Here is a 25420-nt window from a genome sequence, read left to right as displayed (position 1 = left end):
AAAGAGCCCGGGGAGGCTCCAGTGTTGGGTCGCCTCAGGCCAAACAACCAACAGGGAGGGAACCCAGCCCCACCCATCAGCAGTCAAGCGGATTAAAGTTTTACTGAGTTCTGCCCACCAGAGCAACACCCAGCTCTACCCACCACCAGTCCCTCCCATCAGGAAACTTGCACAAGCCTCTTAGATAGCCTCATCCACTAGAGGGCAGACAGCAGAAGCAAAAAGAACAGTCCTGCAGCCTGTGGAACAAAAACCACATTCAAAGAAAGATAGACAAGATGAAAAGGCAGAGGGCTATGTACCAGATGAAGGAACAAGATAAAACCCCAGAAAAACAACTAAATGAAGTGGAGATAGGTAAACTTCCAGAAAAAGAATTCAGAATAATGATAGTGAAGATGATCCAGGACCTCGGAAAAAGAATGGAGGCAAAGATCAAGAAGATGCAAGAAATGTTTAAAAAAGACCGAGAAGAATTAAAGAACAAACAAACAGAGATGAACAATACAATCACTGAAATGAAAATTACACTAGAAGGAATCAACAGAATAACTAAGGCAGAAGAACGGATAAGTGACCTGGAATACAGCATGGTGGAATTCACTGCTGTGGAACAGAATAAAGAAAAAAGAATGAAACGAAATGAAGACAGCCTAAGAGACCTCTGGGACAACATAAATGCAACAACATTTGCATTATAGGGGTCCCAGAAGGAGAAGAGAGAGGGAACGGACCCAAGAAAATATTTGAAGAGATTATAGTCAAAAACTTCCCTAACATGGGAAAGAAAATAGCCACCCAAGTCCAGGAAGCACAGAGAGTCCCATACAGGATAAACCCAAGGAGAAACATGCTGAGACACAAAGTAAGCAAACTGGCAAAAATTAAAGACAAAGAAAAATTATTGAAAGCAGCAAGGGAAAAATGACAAATAACATACAAGGGAACTCCCATAAGGTTAACAGCTGATTTCTCAGCAGAAACTCTACAAACCAGAAGGGGGTGGCATGATATACTTAAAGTGATGAAAGGGAAGAACCTACAACCAAGATTACTCTACCCAGCAAGGATCTCATTCTGATTTGATGGAGAAATGAAAAGCTTTACAGACAAGCAAAAGCTAAGAAACTTCAGCACCACCAAACCAGCTCTACAACAAATGCTAAAGGAACTTCTCTAAGTGGGAAACACAAGAGAAGAAAAGGACCTACTAAAACAAACCCAAAACAACTAAGAAAATGGTAATAGGAACATACATATTGATAATTACCTTAAACGTGAAAGGATTAAATGCTCCAACCAAAAGACACAGGCTGGCTGAATGGATACAAAAACAAGACCCATGTATATGCTGCCTACAAGAGACCCACTTCAGACCTAGGGACACATACAGACTGAAAGTGAGGGGATGGAAAAAGATATTCCATGCAAATGGAAATCAAAAGAAAGCTGGAGTAGCAATACTCATATCAGATAAAATAGACTTTAAAATAAAGAATGTTACAAGAGACAAGGAAGGACGCTCCATAATGATCAAGAGATCAATCCAAGAAGAAGATATAACTATTATAAATATATATGCACCCAACATAGGAGTATCTCAATATAGAAGGCAACTGCTAACAGCTATAAAAGAGGAAATCAACAATAACACAATAATAGTGGGGGACTTTAACACCTCACTTACACCAATGGACAGATCATCCAAACAGAAAATTAATAAGGAAACACAAGCTTTAAATGACACAATAGGCCACATAGATTTAATTGATATTTACAGGACATTCCATCCAAAAACAGCAGATTACACTTCCTTCTCAAGTGCACACGGAACATTCTCCAGGATAGATCACATCTTGGGTCACAAGTCAAACCTCAGTAAATTTAAGAAAATTGAAATCATATCAAGCATGTTTTCTGACCACAACGCTATGATATTAGAAATGAATTACAGGGAAAAAAAGCATAAAAAACACAAACACATGGAGGCTAAACAATGTTACTAAATAACCAAGAGATCACTGAAGAAATCAGAGGAAATCAAAAAATACCTAGAGACAAATGACAATGAAAACACGAAGATCCAAAACCTATGGGATGCAGCAAAAGCAGTTCTAAGAGGGAAGTTTATAGCTATACTCAAGAAACAAGAAACAAGTAAAATCTCAAATAAACAATCTAACCTTACACCTAAAGGAACTAGAGAAAGAAGATCAAACAAAACCCAAAGTTAGCAGAAGGAAAGAAATCATAAAGATCAGAGCAGAAATAAATGAAACAGAAACAAAGAAAACAATAGCAAAGATCAATAAAACTAAAAGCTGGTTCTTTGAGTAGAAAAACAAAATTGATAAACCATTAGCCAGACTCATCAAGAAGAGGGAGAGGACTCAAATCAATAAAATTAGAAATGAAAAAGGAGAAGTTACAACAGACACCACAGAAATACAAAGCATCCTAAGAGACTACTACACGCAACTCTATGCCAATAAAATGGACAACCTGGAAGAAATGGACAAATTCTTTTTTTTTTTTTTTGTGGTACACGGGCCACTCACTGTTGTGGCCTCTCCCGTTGCGGAGCACAGGCTCCGGACATGCAGGCTCAGAGGCCATGGCTCATGGGCCTAGCCACTCCGCAGCATGTGGGATCTTCCCGGCCCGGGGCATGAACCCATGTCCCCTGCATCGGCAGGCAGACTCTCAACCACTGCGCCACCAGGGAAGCCCTGGACAAATTCTTAGAAAGGTATAACCTTACAAGACTGAACAAGGAAGAAACAGAAACTATGAACGGACCAATCATTAGTAATGAAATTGCAACTGTGATTAAAAATCTTCCAACAAACAAAAGTCCAGGACCAGATGGCTTCACAGGTGAATTCTCTCAAACATTTAGATAAGAGCTAACATCCATCCTTCTCAAATTCTTCCAAACAATTGCAGAGGAAGAAACACTTCCAAACTCATTCTATGAGGCCACCATCACCCTGATACCAAAACCAGACAAAGATACTACAAAAAAAAGGGCTTCCCTGGTGGCGCAGTGGTTGAGAGTCCGCCTGCCGATGCAGGGGACACGGGTTTGTGCCCCGGTCCAGGAAGATCCCACATGCCGCGGAGCCTGCGCGTCTGGAGCCTGTGCTCTGCAACGGGAGAGGCCACAACAGTGAGAGGCCCGCATACCGCAAAAAAAAAAAAAAAAAAAGATACTACAAAAAAAGAAAATGACAGACCAATATCACTGATGAATACAGATGCAAAAATCCTCAACAAAATACTAGCAAACAGAATCCAACAATACATTAAAAGGATCATACACTATGATCAAGTGGGATTTATCCCAGGGATGCAAAGATTCTTCAATATATGCAAATCAATCAACGTGATACACCATATTAACAAACTGAAGGATAAAAACCATATGATCATCGCAATAGATGCAGAAAAAGCTTTTGACAAAATTCAACACCCATTTATGATAAAAACTCTCCAGAAAGTGGGCATAGCGGGAACCTACCTCAACTTAATAAAGGCCATATATGACAAACCCACAGCAAACAGCATTCTCAATGGTGAAAACCTGAAAGCATTTCCTCTAAGATCAGGAACAAGACAAGGATGTCCACTCCCACCACTATTATTCAACATAGTTTTGGAAGTCCTAGCCACGGCAATCAGAGAAGAAAAGGAAATAAAAGGGATACAAATTGGAAAAGAAGAAGTCAAACTGTCACTGTTTGCAGATGACATGATACTATACATAGAGAGTCCGAAAGATGCCACCAGAAAACTACTAGGGCTAATCAATGAATGTGGTAAAGTTGCAGGATACAAAATTAACGCACAGAAATCTCTTGCATTCCTATACACTAATGATGAAAAATCTGAAAGAGAAATTAAGAAAACACTCCCATTTACCATAACAACAACAAGAATAAAATACCTAGGAATAAACCTATCTAGGGAGACAAAAGACCTGTATACAGGAAACCATAAGACACTGATGAGAGATATTAAAGATGATACCAACAGATGGAGAGATATATCATGTTCTTGGATTGGAAGAATCAATATATGTGAAAATGACTATACTACCCAAAGCAATCTACAGATTCAATGCAATCCCTATCAAATTAGCAATGGCATTTTTTATAGAACTAGAACAAAAAATCTTAAAATTTGTATGGAGACACAAAAGGCCCCAAATAGCCAAAACAGTCTTGAGGGAAAAAAGCAGAGCTGGAGGAATCAGTCTCCCTGACTTCAGACTATACTACAAAGCTTCAGTAATCAAGAAAATATGGTACTGGCACAAAAACAGAAATATAGATCAATGGAACAAGATAGAAAGCCCAGAGATAAACCCACACACCTATGGTCAACTAATCTATGACAAAGGAGGCAAGGATATACAATGGAGGAAAGACAGTCTCTTCAATAAGTGGTGCTGGGAAAACTGGACAGCTACATGTAAAAGAATAAAATTCTTGGGCTTCCCTGGTGGCGCAGTGGTTGAGAGTCTACCTGCCGATGCAGGGGACACAGGTTTGTGCCCCGGTCTGGGAAGATCCAACATGCCGCGGAGCGGCTAGGCCCGTGAGCCATGGCTGCTGAGCCTGCGCGTCCGGAGCCTGTGCTCCGCAGCAGGAGAGGCCACAACAGTGAGAGGCCACAACAGTGAGAGGCGTACTGCAAAAAAAAAAAAAAAAAAAACTCTTAGAGAAAAACATAGGAAGAACACTCTTTGACATAAATCACAGCAACATCTTTTTTGATCTACCTCCTAGAGTAATGGAAATAAAAACAAAAATAAACAAATGGGACCTAATGAAACTTAAAAGCTTTTACACAGCAAAGGAAACCATAAAAAAGACGAAAAGACAACCCTCGGAATGGGAGAAAATATTTGCAAATGAATCAATGGACAAAGGATTGATCTCCAAAATTTATAAACAGCTCATGCAGCTCAATATTAAAAAAACAAACAACCCAATCCAAAAACGGGCAGAAGACCTAAATAGACATTTCTCCAAAGAAGACATACAGATGGCCAAGAAGCACATGAAAAGCTTCTCAATATTGCTAATTATTAGAGAAATGCAAATCAAAACTACAATGAGGTATCACCTCACACCAGTTAGAAGGGGCATCATCAGAAAACTACAAACAACAAATGCTGGAGAGTGTGTGGAGAAAAGGGAACCCTCTTGCACTGTGGTGGAAAGGTAAATTGATACAGCTGCTATGGAGAACAGGATGGAGGTTCCTTAAAAAACTAAGAATAGAATTACCATTTGACCCAGCAATCCCACTACTGGGCATATACCCAAAGAAAACCATAATTCAAAAAGACACATGCAGGGCTGCCCTGGTGGCGCAGTGGTTGAGAGTCCGCCTGCCGATGGAGGGGACACGGGTTCGTGCCCCGGTCCGGGAAGATCCCACGTGCTGCGGAGTGGCTAGGCCCGTGAGCCATGGCCACTGAACCTATGCATCCAGAGCCTGTGCTCCGCAATGGGAGAGGCCACAACAGTGACAGGCCCACATACTGCCAAAAAAAAAAAAAAAAAGACACATGCACCCCAATGTTCATTGCAGCACTATTTACAATAGCCAGGTCATGGAAGCAACCTAAATGCCCATCGACAGACGAATGGATAAAGACGATGTGATACATATATACAATGGAATATTACTCAGCCATAAAAAGGAACGAAACTGGGTCATTTGTAGAGACGTGGATGGATCTACAGACTGTCATACAGAGTGAAGTAAGCCAGAAAAAGAAAAACAAATATCATATATTAACGCTTATATATGGAACCTAGAAAAATGGTAGAGATGAACCAGTTTGCAGGGCAGAAATTGAGACACAGATGTAGAGAACAAACGTACGGACACCAAGGGGGGAAAGCGGCAGGGGTGGGGTGGGGGTGGTGGTGTGATGAATTGGGAGATTGGGATTGACATGTATACACTGATGTGTATAAAACGGATGACTAATAAGGACCTGCTGTATAAAAAAATAAATAACATTTTAAAAAAATTTACACAGGAAAGGGTTAAATTAAGATCTTCATAATCAGAATGGGGGAAAGGTAGCTGTGTCAGGATTGATTTAATATATTCCCCAGTGTTCTGGGACATGCATAAAGTAAAACCTGATTATTATGAGCCTGAATTTGACTTCCATTTGAATTTTCAGTTAAGAGTCTGATACAGTATCTTTATACACTGGTTTGGCAGATCCAGTGGGGGAATGTCATCTATTAAAAGTCAGGCAGACAAAATAATTTCCTGCTCATCAGAGAAGGTTCAATACATGATCATTAAATGTTTCCATGACTTTCTATAGTACTGATACTAAAATTAAAATAAACTGCCTTTCAATTAAAAAGTCAAGGTAATTTAGCAGAACAAACACAATGCTGACACAGATTTTTTTTTCAAAGAAGCTGATAAAATTTCATAGGCTCATAATTTCAATTGCAAAAAAAAAGTCCTCTGTACCACAAAATATAGTAAGAAAGGCTGTATTTCAAGAATATGACTTGGATCATAACCCTGAAAGAACTCTTCTCTCCACCCCTGCTTCCAGTGACAAACCAAATTACTAAACTTTAGGGAAGTAAAACTATGTATGACTACATTTTTATTAATCAAGTCACTCAAACCTTAGGTGATCGGTAGTTATAAAACAAATCACAAAATTTCAGTGAAGATGTATTTCCACTCAGCACTGAATGAGATTCTCAAGATATCAAAAACAATCACAACTTCAAATCTTAAATTTATATAATTTTTTAAACAATTTTTAAAACTGCTTTAAAAATATTATCATATTTGACTATCCTATCAACTCTTTGAGGCAGGTAACGTAAGATGAAGTGCCTGAAATTCTGAAAGTCAAAATGACTTATATAGAAACAATGTAAATTACCAGTGCTAATAACAATAGTATAATTAAGGCTACAGAATCTAGCGTGCTTTCCACCAAGCCACTGTATCAGATTGAAAAAAAAATTCTTTTATTCAGTGGTATTGACACAAAAGGAATGCTTCTCAAATCTGTATTCCACACAGAAGCTGGAAGTGACTGCTCATAAGACAGATGACAAAATAAAAAACAGAGCACCAAAAGGTTACAGACAAAAAAGATGAAATTTAATCATGATAAATGTAAAATGGGTCCAAAAATTATTGCTTAGGTATATAATAGGGAAAAGTTAGCTTAAGCCTTTCTTCAAAACCATTAAAAAAACACAAAAACATTTATCAAGTGCCTCTTATATGAAAGCAGCTACACTGTAACAGTAAATAGGATACTTTATCCTCAAATCATTCCTAATCTAAAGGAATATGATGGACACCAATGGGCTCAGCAGCCATTTATATGCACAGTGTTAAGATAATTATACTTCATTCTCTTTAAAAGAAACCAAAAAAAGCTATGAGAAGCCATAGCCTCCTAGCATTAGGTGCCAAGTGCAGCAGGGAAAGTGTGCCAAATTCTAGTAATACTGTTTAAGGAGGAGCCTGACCAAGCTATGGTAGGTTTAGAAGACAGTGACTATGCTTGTCAGTGGTGTGGAATCTATGTCTGATGAGGAAAGGTTATGAGAATTGGGGGATGTTTAGATTAATGGCTAAGTCCAGACATGACTGACATATTTAAATGTTCTGAGGGCTGTCAACAGAAGAGGGAGGTGGCCGACTTGCTCTGTGGGAGTTGTGTTGCTCCAAAAAGTAATAGCTTGATAGGAGGAAGAATTTCCCAGGACCCAGAGCTGATTAATCAAGTTGTGGTCATATGAACATATATCTGGATTGTAATGGAAGAGACTCATTTATTGAGTAAGTTATATCAGATGATGACTAAGGTTCATTTAAGTAGATCAATAACAAATTTAGATACATGTAAGTAAAGAGCTTAACTAGGATATTAAAAACAAAAACCTAAAAGGTGCTTCTTAAGGTTATTTTTTTTTATTATTATTTATTTACTTTTTTTTGCGCAGGCTCAGCAGCCATGGCTCACGGGCCCAGCTGCTCCGCGGCATGTGGGATCTTCCCGGACCGGGGCACGAACCCGTGTCCCCTGCACCGGCAGGCGCACTCTCAACCACCGCGCCACCAGGGAAGCCCCAAAGGTGCTTCTTAGTGGGTAAGAATAATAGCAAATTTTTTTAGTTTTATTAAGAAGCATTATAAATATGAAATAAGGATTATAAAATAACAATACATTTTTATCATAAATTATTTTAATGATTAGAATCAAGAAATTTCCCTAAATAGTAGGTTTATAACATTAATACACTTTATTAGATAAATTTTTATTATTGTGTACACTGACTGAATTTTTATTTCATGATAAAAGTTAGGAAAGTTAACTGGGGATTATTAGATTAGACATTTATTAAAAATATTTATAAAAACTAAATTAAACTTGATAATGCAAGTGAAAATACTCCTTTTGGAAATAAAGATATACACGTAAAGGCAAACGGTAAACATTCAAAAGTTTGCCTACTACAGAGTTTTTCATATGTTTTGGGCATGTTGAATATATAGAATACATAAGTATGTATACACACATACACTGATATACATTTCTATATCTCTGAGCTGTGCTTTTCTTCTCAGCCTCACATTTTCTTCCTAAAAATGATTACTGTGGCCTTCATGGTCTATCACTAATTAAAATACGCAGTACGGGAGTTCACTGATGTGAACTCTTCACAGTGGTGAAGAGTCTGCCTTCCAGTGCAGGGGACGTGGGTTCAATCCCTGATTGGGGAACTGGGATCCCACATGATGCAGGTAAACTAATCCCGCACGCCACAACTACTGAGCTCGTGTGCCTCAACTAGAGAAGAGAAAACCCGCGTGCCACAACTGGAGAGAAGTCTGCGCACCGCAATGAAAGATCCTGCGTGCCCAACTAAGACCTGACGCAGCCATAAAAATAAATAAATAAATAAATAAAATAAAAAGTAAAATAAAATATGCAGTAATGAAACTGGGGTTCCAAAAGAGGAGGGGGCATATTTTGCTGCAATATTCATTAACGGTGATGGTTTTCTTTCCACGTGTTATTACTTTGTGGGTGTCCCTTGTCTAGCCCCTTTGGTGGCAAAGTTTAGTCCTATAAAGACTGACAGTTATGTTTAGAGTCCCTTATGGCTGGAAGGCAGAGTTATTATCTTACAGAAATGAAGCACAACTAATAATTCTTTGAAACAGTGGGCCCAGAGCAGAGATTGGTTGGGAAATCAGATATCCTAAGTAGTATAGGTTTATCAGTAACCTTTAAGCTCCTAAAGAATGACATATGGTTCTACAGAAGGCAATGTACTATTAAATCATGGAACACTGACTGATCACCTGGTCAAACCCTCTACCTTCAAGAAACACAAATTCTACTTGAAGACTTATTTCTCTTCTTGAAAATCTCCATGGATAAACATTACATGACCTCAGTAAGAAGCGTTTATCTGAGCATTTCACAAATCCATTCTCGTCTTTTAATCCATATTCTATTTCTGCCTCTTAATCAGTCATGAACATGAGTTATTCACTTTTAGTTCATAAAACTGAAAATAATAATTCACTCCTTAGCCTTCTTTCTTTAAAGCTTAAAATCCCTAATTTCCTTAATAATGTACATTTCTTTAATCATGCTCATCCTTTTCTGAATTTTCTCACTTCTCCCCATTTTTGGGCAAGTATATGTTTTTATTTCTTTGCATGCTATTAAAATGGGACATAATTATCTTAACAAAGGCAAAATGCATGAAAATATATTAAGAGGATTACTCTCTAGCCTATACATGTCACATGCCTTTCAATACAACCAAATATATTTCCTTTCTTCAATTATCACTTAAAGCCAGCTTGTAGTCGGCTATCATCCTCAAGGGGCTTCTATCTAGCTAATCACCTCCCCTTATTCTCCCTACCCATTATCTGTTTCCGACATCACCATCATGGCATCTTAGTAACTTGCATTCGATGAAGAACCTCTCCCAAAGCATCTTCTGTTAAACAGTCAAATTACACTGTTTCAGCAAACTCAACACCAAAGTGCTAACATTTTTCAAAATGCCATTTTCAAAGTATTCATCTATTCGGTGAAAAATGACATGTGAATTGTGGCTAGCATGGCTAGACATCTAGTTCTCAGATAAGGTGAATAATGTATTTTCATAATTTTGTTTACAGCATAAGCTTCAAGATTTTGAAACTCATATTATCTAGTCATGAGTTTATTTATTGCCCTATTATAGCTAATTCAATTAATGAAAATATAATACAATATTAAATATTGAGTTTCCCTAAAGAAATAATAAAAGCATACCACTGAGAGCCTCCAAGAGGAGGTATGTAAGCAAGTACATATACCAAAATAGTACACCTTTAGATAGAATGGAATGATCCAGTTTTTCTTCTATAGAGATGGCAACAGTAATATCAAGATCAGTGGACTAAAGAAAGATTGCATTATAAGGTTCTAGCAGTAGTAGCACTTATAACACAAGAGTTGAACAAAATTAATAGCTTTTAATTTATTATGTCAACAGTTATAATTAATGTGTATATTTTCAAACACTATTCATGTAAATTCTTCTGATTTATAAAAAGTAATAATAGAAACACTAAGTTTGCTAGAAACTGGAAAAAGACTAGACATTTTCCTGATTAAAAAAAGAATGACTCTGGTAGAAAAAGAAACATGAATTTTCCATTACTGACTTTAAATATCAGCCTAAAGGTCTAGATGTGTCTATAATTAGATTTTGTAGTAAGTTCCCTTTCATGAAACCTTTTTTTACTTAAAAGGAATTAGGTCAGATTTTTACAAAGGCAGTAAGAGTATCTATGACAGATTTATTCAAATTCTCCATTGTTCCATTAAAATATGCCCTTTTGCCTTCTTACAGCTAGTGCTGAATAACAGAGCGGCTAAGCTTCCTGACTATTATTGGCAATAAGTCATATCTACTGAGGTTCAAAATGGAGACAAAATATACTTCATTCAATCACTCATTCATTCATTATTCAGGGCTTATGCTAGGTACTGGGGTGGGAGTTGGGGGCCAGAATTTAAAAGGCAAAAGTCCATGCTCCAGATTTTCAGACTGGTAGGGAGATAAGACATATACTCAAGTAACTATTAAGTGGTATCAGGAAAGAGAAAAAAAATACTATGATAATTCAGAGAAGGTATGAGAACAAATTTAGTCCTTAACCCAGTGTATTTGTAAGTTAAAAATGCATCTTTGTAGAGCAGAAACTAATACAACAATGTAAAGCAATTATACTCCAATAAAGGTATTAAAAAATGCTTCTTTCAGGAGTTTCTAAGTGACATTAATAAACAGACTTACATTCAAAAACAGTAGAATTTATAAATTCAATGGTTAAGATGTCTACCTCAAACTCACCCTCTCAATTCTAGCCTTGATTTAATTTAGAATTCTGCTTTCCTTTCTGTCCAACATAATTATTTTTAAGGACAGAATGGGAAAACAGTCTTGACTGGGGTCAATTACATCAATTTTCTTTAAAGATTTTAAAAGATGCATAGTTTTCACAATAAATGCTGGAGAGGGTGTGGAGAAAAGGGAACCCTCTTGCACTGTTGGTGGGAATGTAAATTGATACAGCCACTATGGAGAACAGCATGGAGGGTCCTTAAAATACTAAAAACAGAATTACCATATGACCCAGCAATCCCACTACTGGGCATATACCCAGAGAAAATCATATTTCAAAAAGACACATGCACCCCAGTGTTCACTGCAGCACTACTTACAATAGCCAGGACATGGAAGCAACCTAAATGCCCATCGACAGACAAATGGATAAAGAAGATGTGGTACATATATACAATGGAATATTACTCAGCCATAAAAAGAAATGAAATTGGGTCATTTGTAGAGACGTGGATGGACCTAGAGACTGTCATACAGAGTGAAGTAAGTCAGAAAGAGAAAAACAAATACCATATGCTAACACATATATATGGAATCTAAAAAAAAAAAAAAGGTTCTGAAGAACCGAGGGGCAGGATAGGAATAAAGACGCAGATGTAGAGAATGGACTTGAGGACACGGGGAGGGGGAAGGGTAAGCTGGGACGAAGTGAGAGAGTGGCATGGACATATATACACCACCAAATGTAAAATAGATAGCTAGTGGGAAGCAGCCGCATAGCACAGGGAGATCAGCTCAGTGCTTTGTGACCACCTACAGGGGTGGGATAGGGAGGGTGGGAGGGAGACGCAAGAGGGAGGAGATATGGGGATATGTGTATATGTATAGCTGATTCACTTTGTTATAAAGCAGAAACTAACACACCATTGTTTGGTTTTTTTTTTTTTTTTGCGGTATGTGGGCCTCTCATTGTTGTGGCCTCTCCCGTTGCGAAGCACAGGCTCCGGACGCGCAGGCTCACCAGCCATGGCTCACGGGCCCAGCCGCTCCGCGGCATGTGGGATCTTCCCAGACCGGGGCACGAACCCATGTCCCCTGCATCGGCAGGCGGACTCTCAACCACTGCGCCACCAGGGAAGCCCCTAACACACCATTGTAAAGCAATTATATTCCAATAAAGATGTTAAAAAAATTTTAAAAAAGATGCATAGTTTTCAAATATATATATATATATGTTTTCTGATTATAAAAGTAAAACAAATTCAGTGTTACAAATCCAGACAAAAAAGGCGGTAAAAAACTAAATCTCCTCCATCCAGAGACAAAACTGTTAATTTTATCAGGTTAAATAGAAAATACATGGAAAATACATGAAATTTAATGAACGTAGTATCTTATAATGAATATTCTGCACTTAATTCAAGGGAACAAATCTGTTCATCAGGTACTCACGACTATATTCTTGTGAAATCTAACAGATGCGTACATGACATACAGTATCACAAAAAAAAATTTCAGTGTAATGCTATGAACAAGAAGAGTTGTAAACTAAAACTGTTCCACCAGAATGTTGTACAGCTGCTAAAGTTGAAACTATACCAGAGTAATAAAAAATTCTGGCTCAGTACACTCGCCAAAATTGCTCAGAACCCTAATGAAGGAATGTTAGTATATTAAAAGTGTGAAGTATCCAAAGAAAGATTACTCTGGACAACTGGGATTTATAGGCAAAGCAATAAACACTGAAAAGAGGGAATCCCAGCAGGATGGTACAGAGCAGAGGTTTCCAAACCTTCCTTCTCAGCACCCTTTGTATCTCAGTAATTTTTTAGTGGTGCCTCGAGGCCAAAGGAAATAGCTAACAATTCTGTCAATTACATGGTTAGGTCCAAACAGTTTAATAAATATATATATGTCCTAATAATTTAGTGGCCATTAAAAAATACTCATATATTGAAAGAAATAGATTTTTACTTAAACAACCACATTTACTTACTAATGGGATGTATACATCTGACAGGCACTACACAACTTCTCAAATCTTGTAATCAGAATGACACTGCCACCCTCATTTCCTGTTCCACACTTATTACTGTGCAGAATGATGTCTCCTCCTTCCCCCAAAAGATATTCATGTGTGAATTCCTGGAAACTGTGAATATGTTTCCATACATGGCAAAAAGGATTAAGGCTGCAGATGGAATTAAGGTTGCTAATCAGCTGATTTTAAAATTGGGAGACTATCCTGGATTACCTGGGTAGACCCAATGTAATCACAAGGATCCTTAAAAGTAGAAGAAGGAGGCAGAATATGAAGTTCAGAGGAAGATGTTATCTTGGAAGGAAGGAACAATGCAATATGAGATGCAATATGAGAAGGACTTGACCTGCTGTTGCCAGCTTTACAGATGGATGAAGGGAGCCATGAGCCAAGGGATGTGGACGGCCTCTAGAAGTTAGAGAAGGCAAGGAAACAAATTCTTCCCTAGTGTCTGCCCACATTTTGATTTTAGCTTTGGGAGACTCGAGTTGGACTTCTAACTTACAGAAATATATGATAATAAATTGGTGTTTTTTTAAGCCACTATGTTTGTGGTAACTTATTAACAGCAGCCATAGAAAGACTAATATAGACCCCCAAATGATACTAATAACAATTAAAAACAACTGCAGCTATAAATGTTTCAGGTCAATTAGATGAGCTAATAATAAGTAAACTGCCTATATTGTACTCCTTGGCTAGACTCACCAAGAAAAAAAGAGAGCAGACTCAAATAAATAAAATCAGAAATGAAACAGATGTTACAACTGATAACCACAGAAACACAAAGGACAAGAGACGACTATGATATAATTATATTCCAACAAAACAGACAACCTAGAAGAAATGTATAAATTTCTAGAAATATACAACCTACAAAGCCTGAATTGCAATGAAATAGAAAACTTGAACAGATCAGTTACTAGGAGGAGATTGGATGAGTAATCAAAAACCTCTCAACAAACAAAGGTCCGTGATCAAAAGCCTCCACTGGTGAATTCTATCAAACTTTCAGAGGTGAACTAATACCAGTCCTTTTCAAACTCTTCCAGAAAACAGAAGAGGGGGAAACTTCCAAATACATTTTATAAGGCCAGCATTAAGCTGATACCAAAACCAGATAAGGATGCCACAAAAAAAGAAAATTACAGGCCAATATCCCTGATGAATACAGATGCAAAAATCCTTAACAAAATAGCAAACCAAATTCAACAATACATTAAAAGGATCATACACCATGATCAAGTGCATTCCAGGGATGCAAGGTTGGTTCAACATCTGCAAATCAGTCAATGTGATACACCACATTAACAAAGTGAAGGGATAAAAATCATGTGATCATCCCAATAGAGAAAAAGCATTTGACAAAATTCAACACCCATTTATGATAAAAATGCTCAACACAGCAGGTATAAAGGGAATGTATCTCAAGGTAATAAAGGACATATATGACAAGATCACAGTTAACATTATACTCAATGGTAAAAAGCTGAAAGCTTTTCCTTTAAGATCAGGAACAAGACAAGGATAACCACTCTCCCCACTTTTATTCAACGTGATATTCGGAAGTCCTAGTCACAGCAATTCGGCAAGAAAAGAAAAGGTATCCAAACTGGGAAGGAAGAAGCAAAACTGACACTATTTGCAGATGACATATTATATACAGAAAATCCTAAAGACTCCATCAAAAAACTGTTGGGGGCTTCCCTGGTGGCACAGTGGTTGAGAATCTGCCTGCTAATGCAGGGGACACAGGTTCGAGCCCTGGTCTGGGAGGATTCCACATGCCGTGGAGCAACTAGGCCCGTGAGCCACAACTACTGAGCCTGCGTGTCTGGAGCCTGTGCTCCGCAACAAGAGAGGCCACGATAGTGAGAGGCCCGCACACCGCGATGAAGAATGGCCCCCGCTTGCCAGAACTAGAGAAAGCCCTCGCACAGAAACGAAGACCCAACACAGCAAAAAAAAATAAATTAATTAATGAAACAAAGGACTAGTCTTTAAAAAAAAAAAACGTTTAAAGGCCATTTGTTATCCTTTAAAAAAATGTTGGAACTAATAAATTCAGTAAAATTGTAGGCTACAAAATCAACAGAAAAATCTTGCATTTCTCTACACTAGTAATGAACTATCTGAAAGAGAAATGAAGGAAAAAATCCCATTTACAATTATATCAAAATAATAAAATACCTAGGAATAAAATTAACCAAAGAGGTGAAAGATCTGTATATTGAAAACTTAAAGACATTAATTAAAGAAACTGAAGAAGACAAAAATAAATGGAAAGATATTCTGTGCTCATAGATTGGAAGAATTACTATTGTTAAAATGTCCATACTACCCAAAGCAATCTACAGATTCAAAGCAATTCCTATCAAAATTCCAATGGCATTTTTCACAGAAATAGAACAAACAATCCCCAAATTTGTGTGGAACCACAAAAGACCCTGGATAGCTAAAGCAACCTTGAGAAAGAAGAACAAAGGCGGAGGCATCACATGCCCTGATTTCAAACAATATTACAAAGCTATAGTAATTAACACAGTATAGTATTGGCATAAAAACTGAGACATAGATCAATGGAACAGAACAGAGAGCCCAGAAATAAACCTACACACTTATGGTCAATTAATTTACAACAAAAAAGCCAGGACTATGCAATGGGGAAAGGACAGACTCTTCAATATATGATACTAGGAAAACTGGACAACCACATGCAAAAGAATGAACTTGGACCACTATCTTACACCATATGCAAAAATTAACACAAAATTGATCAGAGACTTGAATGTAAGACCTGAAACCATAAAACTCCTAGAATAAAATATAGGCAGTAAGTTCCTTGACATAGGTCTTGGCAATAATTTTTTGACTCTGACACCAAAAGCGAAAGAACAAAAGTGAAAATGAACAACTGGGACTACATCAAACTAAAGAGCTTCTGCACAGCAAAGGAAACCATCAACAAATGAAAATGCAACATACTGAATGGGAGAAAATTGCAAACCATATATCTGATAAGGGGTTAATATCCAAAATATACAAAGAATTCATACAATTCAGTACCAAAAAGCAAACAATGCAATTAAAAAATGGGCAGAAGATCTGAATACTCATTTTTCCAAAGAAGACATACAGATGGCCAACAGACACATAAAAGAAGTTCAATATCATTAATCATCAGGGAAACACAAATCAAAATCACAACGAGATATTACCTCACACCTGTCAGAATGGCTATTATCAATAAGACAAGAAATAACAAGTGTTGGCACGGATGTGGAGAAAAGGGAACCCTCCTACACTGTTGGTGGGAATGTAAATTGATACAGCCCACTATGGAAAACAGTATGAAGGTTCCTCAAAAAACTAAAAATAGAACTACCATATGATCCAGCAATTCCATTTCTTATCTGAAGGCATTGAAATCACTATCTCAAAAAGGTATCTATACACCCCCCTTGTTCACTGCAGCATTATTTACAATAGCCAAGATATGGAAACAACCTAAGTGTCCATCAATTGATGAATGGATAAAGAAATTGTGGAATATATATGCAATAGAATATTACTCAGCCATAAAGAATGAAATCTTGCTATTTGTGACATGTTTAGATCTTGAGGATATTATGCTAAGTGAAGTAAGTCAGACAGAGAAAGACAAATATTGTATGATCTCTCTTATATATGGAATCAAAAACAAACAAACAAAAAAACCCAACAAACCAAGCTGACAGAAACAGAGAACAGACTGGTGGTTGCAAGAGGTGGGGGGCGGTAGGAGAAATGGTGGACTGTTTGGTTTTTGTTTTTAGTTTAAATAAACTGAATAAAAATTTTTTTAAAAGGCTAAATATAAAATAAACCTATAGGTGCTCATTCAAAGAATTTTACTGGTGTGTATTTGAAACATCATAGCTTTTTGCCTTTGTTCATGTTCATTTTCCTTCCTGTTTAACAGTCATGTAATGGCTATAAACCAGATAAAAAATACTTGTATTATGCTCTAATATGATTTTTAAAAGAATATGAGCTTTTCCATGCTATATAAGCTTAGGCTAAAGATTATACATTTCCATATGCAAAATCCAATGGAAATGTTTTTAGTTATTTCTTGAGCTCTTTTTAGATGGGATGATGGTCTGATGGCTAGACAAGGGAGACCTTTTTGTATATTTAATAATTACTCATGGAAAAAGTCCTACTGTCATTGTGTATACACTTCTATAAACTGAAACTATTTATTGAAAGTTCAAAACAGTCTGTGTTCACCTGTGGTTAAAGGCAGGTGTGTGATGCTGTTCAAACAGGTCAGGGTGAACCACGTGGATGATAGTGTAGCCCCAGAAAACAGGAGGAGAAGAATTAGTTTCAGCATACCCCTGATAAAATCTGCAAACCTGAAAAGAAACAATGTTCTATTAATGCTAGCTGGATTTTTAAAATAACATTTACATCAATGACACATTTTCATTAAACAATAATTTCTTGAAAAAATTTCAATGCTTTTAAAAGCAAGTTTTTTGATGTTTTTAAACCGATACATTTTATGGGTTTGTGTGTGTGTGATAAATGTTGCTTCGTGATAAATGCGTTCTTTTTTCTCTTACAAAACACATAAAATGGGATCTCTGTTCTGGATCTGTAAGTTACAGGATGGATTCTGAGTTTTTAATTGCCACTTTACTTTCTTTATATATTTTTCTATAATTTCCAAACATCGTATAATGAGCACATATTGACCTAGTTTTAGAAAATAGGCTAACTTGTTGATGTAAACTTGCAAAGATGGCTCTCCCAAAATTCAAACTCACTTAGAGAACAAATATAAATGGTTACAACAGAGCCTTTGGAGTCCTGTATGATCTGGTCTCTGCCTCCACTTTCCCTTTGCCTTATTATTCTCCAGCTGCACAGCCCTGTTTCTGTTTCTCCTACATGTTAAGGTTGTTTCCCACAGCAACGGTAGCTTCTGCACCTGTCCTGGAATGCTGGTACCCCCAGATCGTCATATGACTTACTTATCCTTCAGGTCATTTGGGTCTCAGTTCAGGAAGGCTCTCCATGCTTGTGGAGGAAGCCCTCCCCATCCCAACTCCACACTCTATTTTCTCTATAGCATTTAACTCTATTGGAATTTCTCTTGTTTTTGCATTTATTGTTTGTCTTCCCTATCAGACTATAAGCTTTGTAAGAGCAAGAACGTAGCTCTAGAATAGTGAATTTATTCTACAAAATTTGTGTATAATGTTTCACAGCATTTTAAGTTCTCAAAAATCCTGCTTTGTCTTGAATTAACATGAAACTCCTGGTTGAGATGCTTATCGTTTAGTCATGACCAAAAAGTTTTCCATTTGCCAACTGTTTTTCCTCATCTACTGATGAACCATTGATTATATAAGCACAATCCTCTTGCTGTGCCTGTACACAGCTTACTCTGTCATTCAGAACTGTTCCTATTGTAGAAAAACTGATCCCATCCCAAATATAACATTTACCATGTTTTCTGTTTTTTAAATTGATTTTAGTTTCTACTGTAATTATATGACTTGCAATACTATCTTTCATTTTGCACTTATTTGATGTGATGTGGTTAATCATGTTTGTAAAGTGTTATCTAGACTAAAATGACTTCCTATGAGAGCTGATGCCATCTTTTGGTGGGAAAAATGGATGCACCTTTGCCTAGTGACTTTGGTTAGTTCTCTACGATGAAAGTTCACAAACAGAAAATTCTTATGTACTCTGAAAAAGGTTCCACAGCTTGATGGAAATGCCCCTCAAGAAAATCCAAATGCTTTGTTATAATTCCATGCTCACCACTTTTCTGATTTATATTTTGCTATGCTGCATGAACTTGTCAGATGGGCAGATGGCCAGGTATGAGAGAATAAAACAGTTTTCTGGTACAATCAGAATTGAGTGAAGTTGAACAGTGAGTAAGTTTTCCAGGGCCTGATCACACAAGAATAAACTGACTACTCTGGTCTACCAGTTTTAGATACCTAGTCCTTTCAAATGGGCTTATACCATCAAAGTGTACTGTTAGGACCAAAGTATTACATTTAGTAGTAACCTTTAGTAATATAATCACAAAAAAAACGCCCAAAGCACTCTTATCTATAAGGAGATTCTGTTCTAGGGATCCCAAAAAGGCTGTTTTGAATATAATCTAAAAATTGATTTTAGGCTTAGGAGATACCTACAATTGATTTTGGATCCCAGAGTAAGGGCAGTACTTTTTAGAACTTCCATTTCAACAATTTAAAAACAGAAGCGTCCTCATTCTAACTCTTCCATATAGTTAAAATTAAGGGTTTGTAGAACAAAATGAAGAGAAAGGAGCATATGAGATGTCATTTCTGATACATAATGTGTCCCTCTTTGACGTATGTGGTGCTCAGAAAAGGATTTGGTAAATGATGACTCGCTATCGTTGGCTTGGAGATTTAATTAGAAAAATTAGATATGATTCTTATCAAATGTGATAGGTCAATGTATTCTAGTATCAGTGTAGTGATTTCCTACAAACAGCTATGCTCCTATTCTTCTTTAGCTTTTCGATTTTATCCTCATATTTTTCTAACTTATAAAAACCTCAGATAAAGTGATTTAGAAATTACAGTGACAATTTATTCTTTCATTAGTCCAGAAACACTAGGCAAACTGTAAGGTTTAGATATAATATTATCCTGTGTTAATTGTGTTTAAATATTTAGATAGCAAGGTGCTTCACATATCTTATTTGATCTCCTCAAATATGTAATTAGATTCTCCCATTCCTGCTAAAGTTGACTGTCCAATTTTGTTTTTGATTAAACAGGGTAAAATGATTTGGAAAGTGAAAGAATATTATCTCACTGGAAACACCAAGAGTAGTTTTATAGGTAGTTACCTACATGAATGACATTTTCATTCTTTTCTTTCTTCAGAATAAATGAGGCTTTTTCCTTCTTCTGTCTCATTCTAAAAATGTGTTGTCATAATGGTTAAGATCAGAGGGAGTTTGATGAAACTCTAAGTCTTTATGGACATTTTTCGTCAAAATGTGGTAACTATAGCGTCACACCTGCCAAAAGTGACCAGAAATAAATATCTGCTAATCAGGATACTGACTTTTCACGGAAAGTTCTAGAGATGCTCTTATGAATGATTCCTTTCAATTCTTTTCTAATCTCAAAAACTATCAATTTGCCTTTATTATTGTATACTCTTTCCTTGGGTCCCATTTGTAGATGTTGTTCTCTAATAATATGGAGAAAGTCAGCTTAATTATACTGGAAATACATCTCTAGCCTCCAAAAACATTTTAGGATGGACTACTCCTCTGAAGGTTTCTTGTAGCAGCAAATTCTACCTACTGCATGTGAATTTTCTTATAGCCTGAACAAGTGCCCTTATCTGACTTTTACCTGTTTTACTTTTCCTTCGATTTTAATGTTTATCTAGGGGAGTGGAGTCTCCCCTTCGGCTTTTTTTGGTTCTGCCCACTCACATGTTTAACATAAAATATTCTCACCTTGCCATAGCTATTCCAACAACACAGCCTCCAACTATGGACCAAAATCCAATCCAGCCAGCATCTACCTGTTAAGAAAGTGGAAGACATATTTAATACAAGATTATCATATTGAAGTTTAGAAGGCATGGAAAAAAAATCCTCTATAATCAGTATGTTAATAGCTAAATGGCAGCAAATCTAGGAAACACTAAGAAAATGAATCAAATAAAAGGATTCATGTGTGACTAATTAATACAAACTTACCTAAATAAATACATCATTGATTAACTTTTTATTGGAATTTTATTTTATTATTTATTTATTTATTTATTTTGCGGTACGCGGGCATCTCACTGTTGTGGCCTCTCCGGTTGCGGAGCACAGGCTCCGGATGCGCAGGCTCAGCGGCCATGGCTCACGGGCCCAGCCGCTCCGCGGCATGTGGGATCTTCCCGGACCGGGGCACGAGCCCGTGTCCCCTGCATCGGCAGGCGGACTCTCAACCACTGCGCCACCAGGTAAGCCCTTATTAGAATATTTATATCAACAAAATACTCAGTGTCACAAACAGATATTTTTCAAATGTGTTCTACATGCCAGGCATTGTACCACGAACTCTTAAGAAAACAGGCAAAGGAGAAAAGATGGTCACTGACCTAAAAAGCTTAAATACAGCCAAGATATAGGAAACTACTAGGCAATAATTAAGTGCTAAAATGTCTGGCACAAGTAAAGATGTATTAAGAGAAACACAGAAGAGTATTGGGAAAGAGAGGGTTGGGGTGGGGAGAGAGAGAGTATGGGTGGAGCACCTGGTGAAACTAGACAGAGAAAGAATTTGAGCTGGATTTCAAATGGATAGCTCGCTCCACTCTTGAAGAAAACATTTCCAGCCCTGCCATTTAGTAGCTTTGTGACTTTAGGCAAATTATGTCGTCTTACCTATAAAATGGACTAAATGAGAGAATCTGTATATAGAACTTAGATCAGCAGTTGACATACAGGAAGTGCACAATAAAGGTTAGAGCTGTTATTGTTACTTGATGTTTCTCTATCATCTAATGTCTTGTCTCTTTCCTACCTTCAGGGACAAACTTATTCAGAGCAATCTACAAATACTGCCTATATTTCCTAATCACTCATGTATCTCTAATTCTTTTTTTTTTATTCAAACAGAAAGTCACAAAAATTATAATCATCCTCATCAGTTCACTCAGTCCCATGTAATTAATTTTTTTTTATCTTGATCTTTTGTTAGCACTTTTATGAATTCATCAGTTTTCCATTAGAGTTCTGAAAATGCTTATTCATTCAGTTCAGCAGTATAGTCAGTTACCAGAAACCTGTACTTGTCAGTCTTTTTCTTTAACCCTTACTATGACTTGGCTTCTATCTCAAATACACCCCAAGTCTCAGTTTCCTCATTAGTAGAATGGGGATAGTAAGGATTTTTCTGAGAATTAAATAAGTTAATAAATGCAAAGTGCTCAAGACCTGTTAGCTGTCAATACCTGACATTCCGTGTGTCTCTAATAATATCAGTGCATTTTGTCTCCTCTTTCCCCTTCCCCCAGCCATCACACTTGCTTATTATCTTATTTCTTACTTCTTGACTCTTGTAATAGCAATATTTTTGCCCACTATTGCCAGAATAATTATCCCAATCATTCCACTTCCTTGCTCAGAAACAGTTACTGGCTTTCCTTGTAGTTATAGGGCAAAGTCCAAACCTGACCTGGCACTTGAGAGCTGCCCAAACTAAATTCTACCTTTTATTATTTTTCTACTCATATTTTTCATTACAGCTGTGATAGAGCTTGTCAGCTATCCATCAAGATATGTTATATCTTATTCTACCAGGGCACTTAGCTAGATTACATGTCCTAGCCCCTATTCACAGTTACATGTAACCATATGACTAAGTTCTCATTAATGGAAGGGGAAAAAGTGAGGTGTGCCACCTCTAGGCTAGAACCTGGAAGACAGCTATATACCCCCTCCATGCTTTCTTTCCCTTTCTGCCAGCTGGAATCTGGATGGTCATCCCGCTTCACCCATGCATATAATGAAAAGGTCCTAGGAGACAGAAGACCTGCAAAGTGGAAGCAACCTAGGTCTTAAATCAGTGTGAGGAAAAGAGCAGTCCCAACTGTGAACAACTGTCCTAGATTATTATGCAAATTGTCCTAGATTGCAATGTCAATGAGAAACGAATTTCTTCTTAAGTCTCAGAATTTTGGGATTCTTAGTCTACTCTAAGTAATACAATAACTTTACAAATCTTCTTGCTCTACCAGTGTCTGGTTGCAGAAGCAAAGATAAATGCTCTCTGGAAAAAGATAACACCAGAAACTTAAATTATCTCTACATTTTTTTCATACTACTGACATGAAGGGCAAGAGAATTCTCTGTTCTTCAGAATGCCCCTCTCCTTGCATTTAGCATCCATTAATACTATGGATTAAGGTCCATTAATACTATGAGGCCCCCACAAACATTCTCATCTATCCCCTAGGTCAGTGGGGTCCTGCATCAGGTGAAGAACCACTGTGTATCTGACTGTACTAGCCCTGGTCCTTTCAGGCCATTTTGTGCTTTTCTCCTTCCCCTGTTCATGACATTTGCTTTAGTTAATAACATTCTACCCAATAATTAATTAAATTTTTTCTTTGCTTGAATTTAATTAATTAATTGGGGGGCAGCACCTTCATTTGTCCACCAACCCAGAAGCTCTGCTTTTAATTTTAAATTCCATTTTATTTAATTAATTTAATTAATTTATTTAATTCACGGTCTCTGTATCTCTCAGAGTTTGTACAAAGAGATGTACTTGGAAGGGCTTCTCAGGGTTTATAACGTGAATCATAAGATGTGCAAAATCAGCATCATCTAAATGGGTGCTACACTTTCCTTCTTGAAACTGAGCATGCTTGGAATACCTGCCATCCAGAAAAACAGGTTAGGAAACTAAAAGAAGGCTTTCTTCTTATAGTAAAGGTACACTAGGTAATTTGGATTAATATTCTGGTTGAAAAAGCAGAAAATCTGGGGTGGAAAATCTATCTGAAGGCGGCAGAGAGCCAAGAAGGTAATCCAGAATTCTGGAACCATGATATAGGATGAGGAGGAAGCCCAGAGGAGCAAGCCTGATATGTGGGGACACTTTTCCTTAGGGGTATGTCTGCTGATTTCAGAAAAGGTAGCTAAGGGACTAAAAAGTTACTGACAGCCTCATGAATCTAGGAAGAAAAAAATATGAGTTCGAGGCCTGCTCTAAGGTGGTTGGCCTTGTAGAAAACCCCAGACTTTAGCTGGGAACTCTGAGAGTTATACCTAAGAGCAGTGTAAATTAGAAATGGAACTGTGGAAGGAAGGGAGGGAGGGAGGGAGGGAGGGAGGGAGGAAGGGAGGAAGGAAGGAAGGAAGGAAGGAAGGAAGGAAGGAAGGAAGGAAGGAGGGAAGGAAGGAAGGAAGAAATGGAACTGTATTCTGAGGGATTAAAACCCAGCTTTAAATGATCTCAATTCTTGAAACTAGATTAAGTATCCCTAAACTCCTAAGAAAAAACGTAAGTTCTTTCTGGAGGAAAAGAACATCATTTGAAGCTTAAAGTATCTCTACAACTTTTAATATACTATGTTGAGCAGTCAGGCAAAAATAACTGAACACATAAGGAAATAAGAAAACATGAATGAATATCACAAATATAAAGAGACACAGGGATCCAGATAAAGGGGTTAGGAGATACAGACTTTAAATAACTTTTTTTTTTTTTTTTTTTTTTTTTTTTTTTTTGCTGTATGCGGGCCTCTCACTGTTGTGGCCTCTCCCGTTGCGGAGCACAGGCTCCGGACGCGCAGGCCCAACGGCCATGGCTCACAGGCCCAACCGCTCCGCGGCATGTGGGATCTTCCCAGACCGGGGCACGAACCCGTGTCCCCTGCATCGGCAGGCGGACTCTCAACCACTGCGCCACCAGGGAAGCCCTAAATAACTATTTTTAATAGTTCAAAAAAATAAAATACAAGATCAAGCATTTCCACAGAAATTTGCAAACTATGAAAAAGCATCAAATAAAAATTTTATAACTTAAGAATATAGTAATTGAAATTAATAACTCACAGATGAGTTTAACAGCGTATTAGATAGAGCTGAAAACTGAAATAGTGAGTTGGAAGAGAGGCTAGGTAAAACATCCAGTTTGAAGTAGAGAAAGGCAGAAGGATAGAAAATTCAGAACAGAGAGTAAGTGACATAGGACAGACAGTGTGAAAGTATAACATATACGGTTAGAGTTACTGAAGGAGAGAGAAATAGAGAAAACGGAGAATGAGCTTCGAAGGGATATTGGCTAAGAATTTTCTGAAACTGATGAGAGACATCAAGCTACAGATTCATGAAGTCCTACAAACCTCAAGCAGAATACATTTTTAAATTTTT

At 37.3% G+C, this 25420-nt stretch overlaps 1 protein-coding gene across 1 annotated transcript in view; it reads right to left on the bottom strand.

Annotated features, from left to right (window-relative positions):
* The window catches only part of SLC49A4 (solute carrier family 49 member 4), a 107945-nt gene that overhangs the window by 29146 nt on the left and 53379 nt on the right, over window positions 1-25420 (bottom strand). The window contains exons 6-7 of the mRNA XM_081235542.1: window positions 20999-21066; window positions 17752-17879 (exon numbers count right to left, since the gene is read on the bottom strand). Coding sequence (XP_081091668.1) covers window positions 17752-17879; window positions 20999-21066 — 196 coding nt within the window. The remainder of the gene's footprint in view (window positions 1-17751; window positions 17880-20998; window positions 21067-25420) is intronic.

Source organism: Mesoplodon bidens, assembly GCF_964165515.1.
Source record: "Mesoplodon bidens genome assembly, chromosome: 5".
Lineage (NCBI taxonomy): Eukaryota > Metazoa > Chordata > Mammalia > Artiodactyla > Ziphiidae > Mesoplodon > Mesoplodon bidens.
This window is presented reverse-complemented; position numbering and strand designations above follow the sequence as displayed.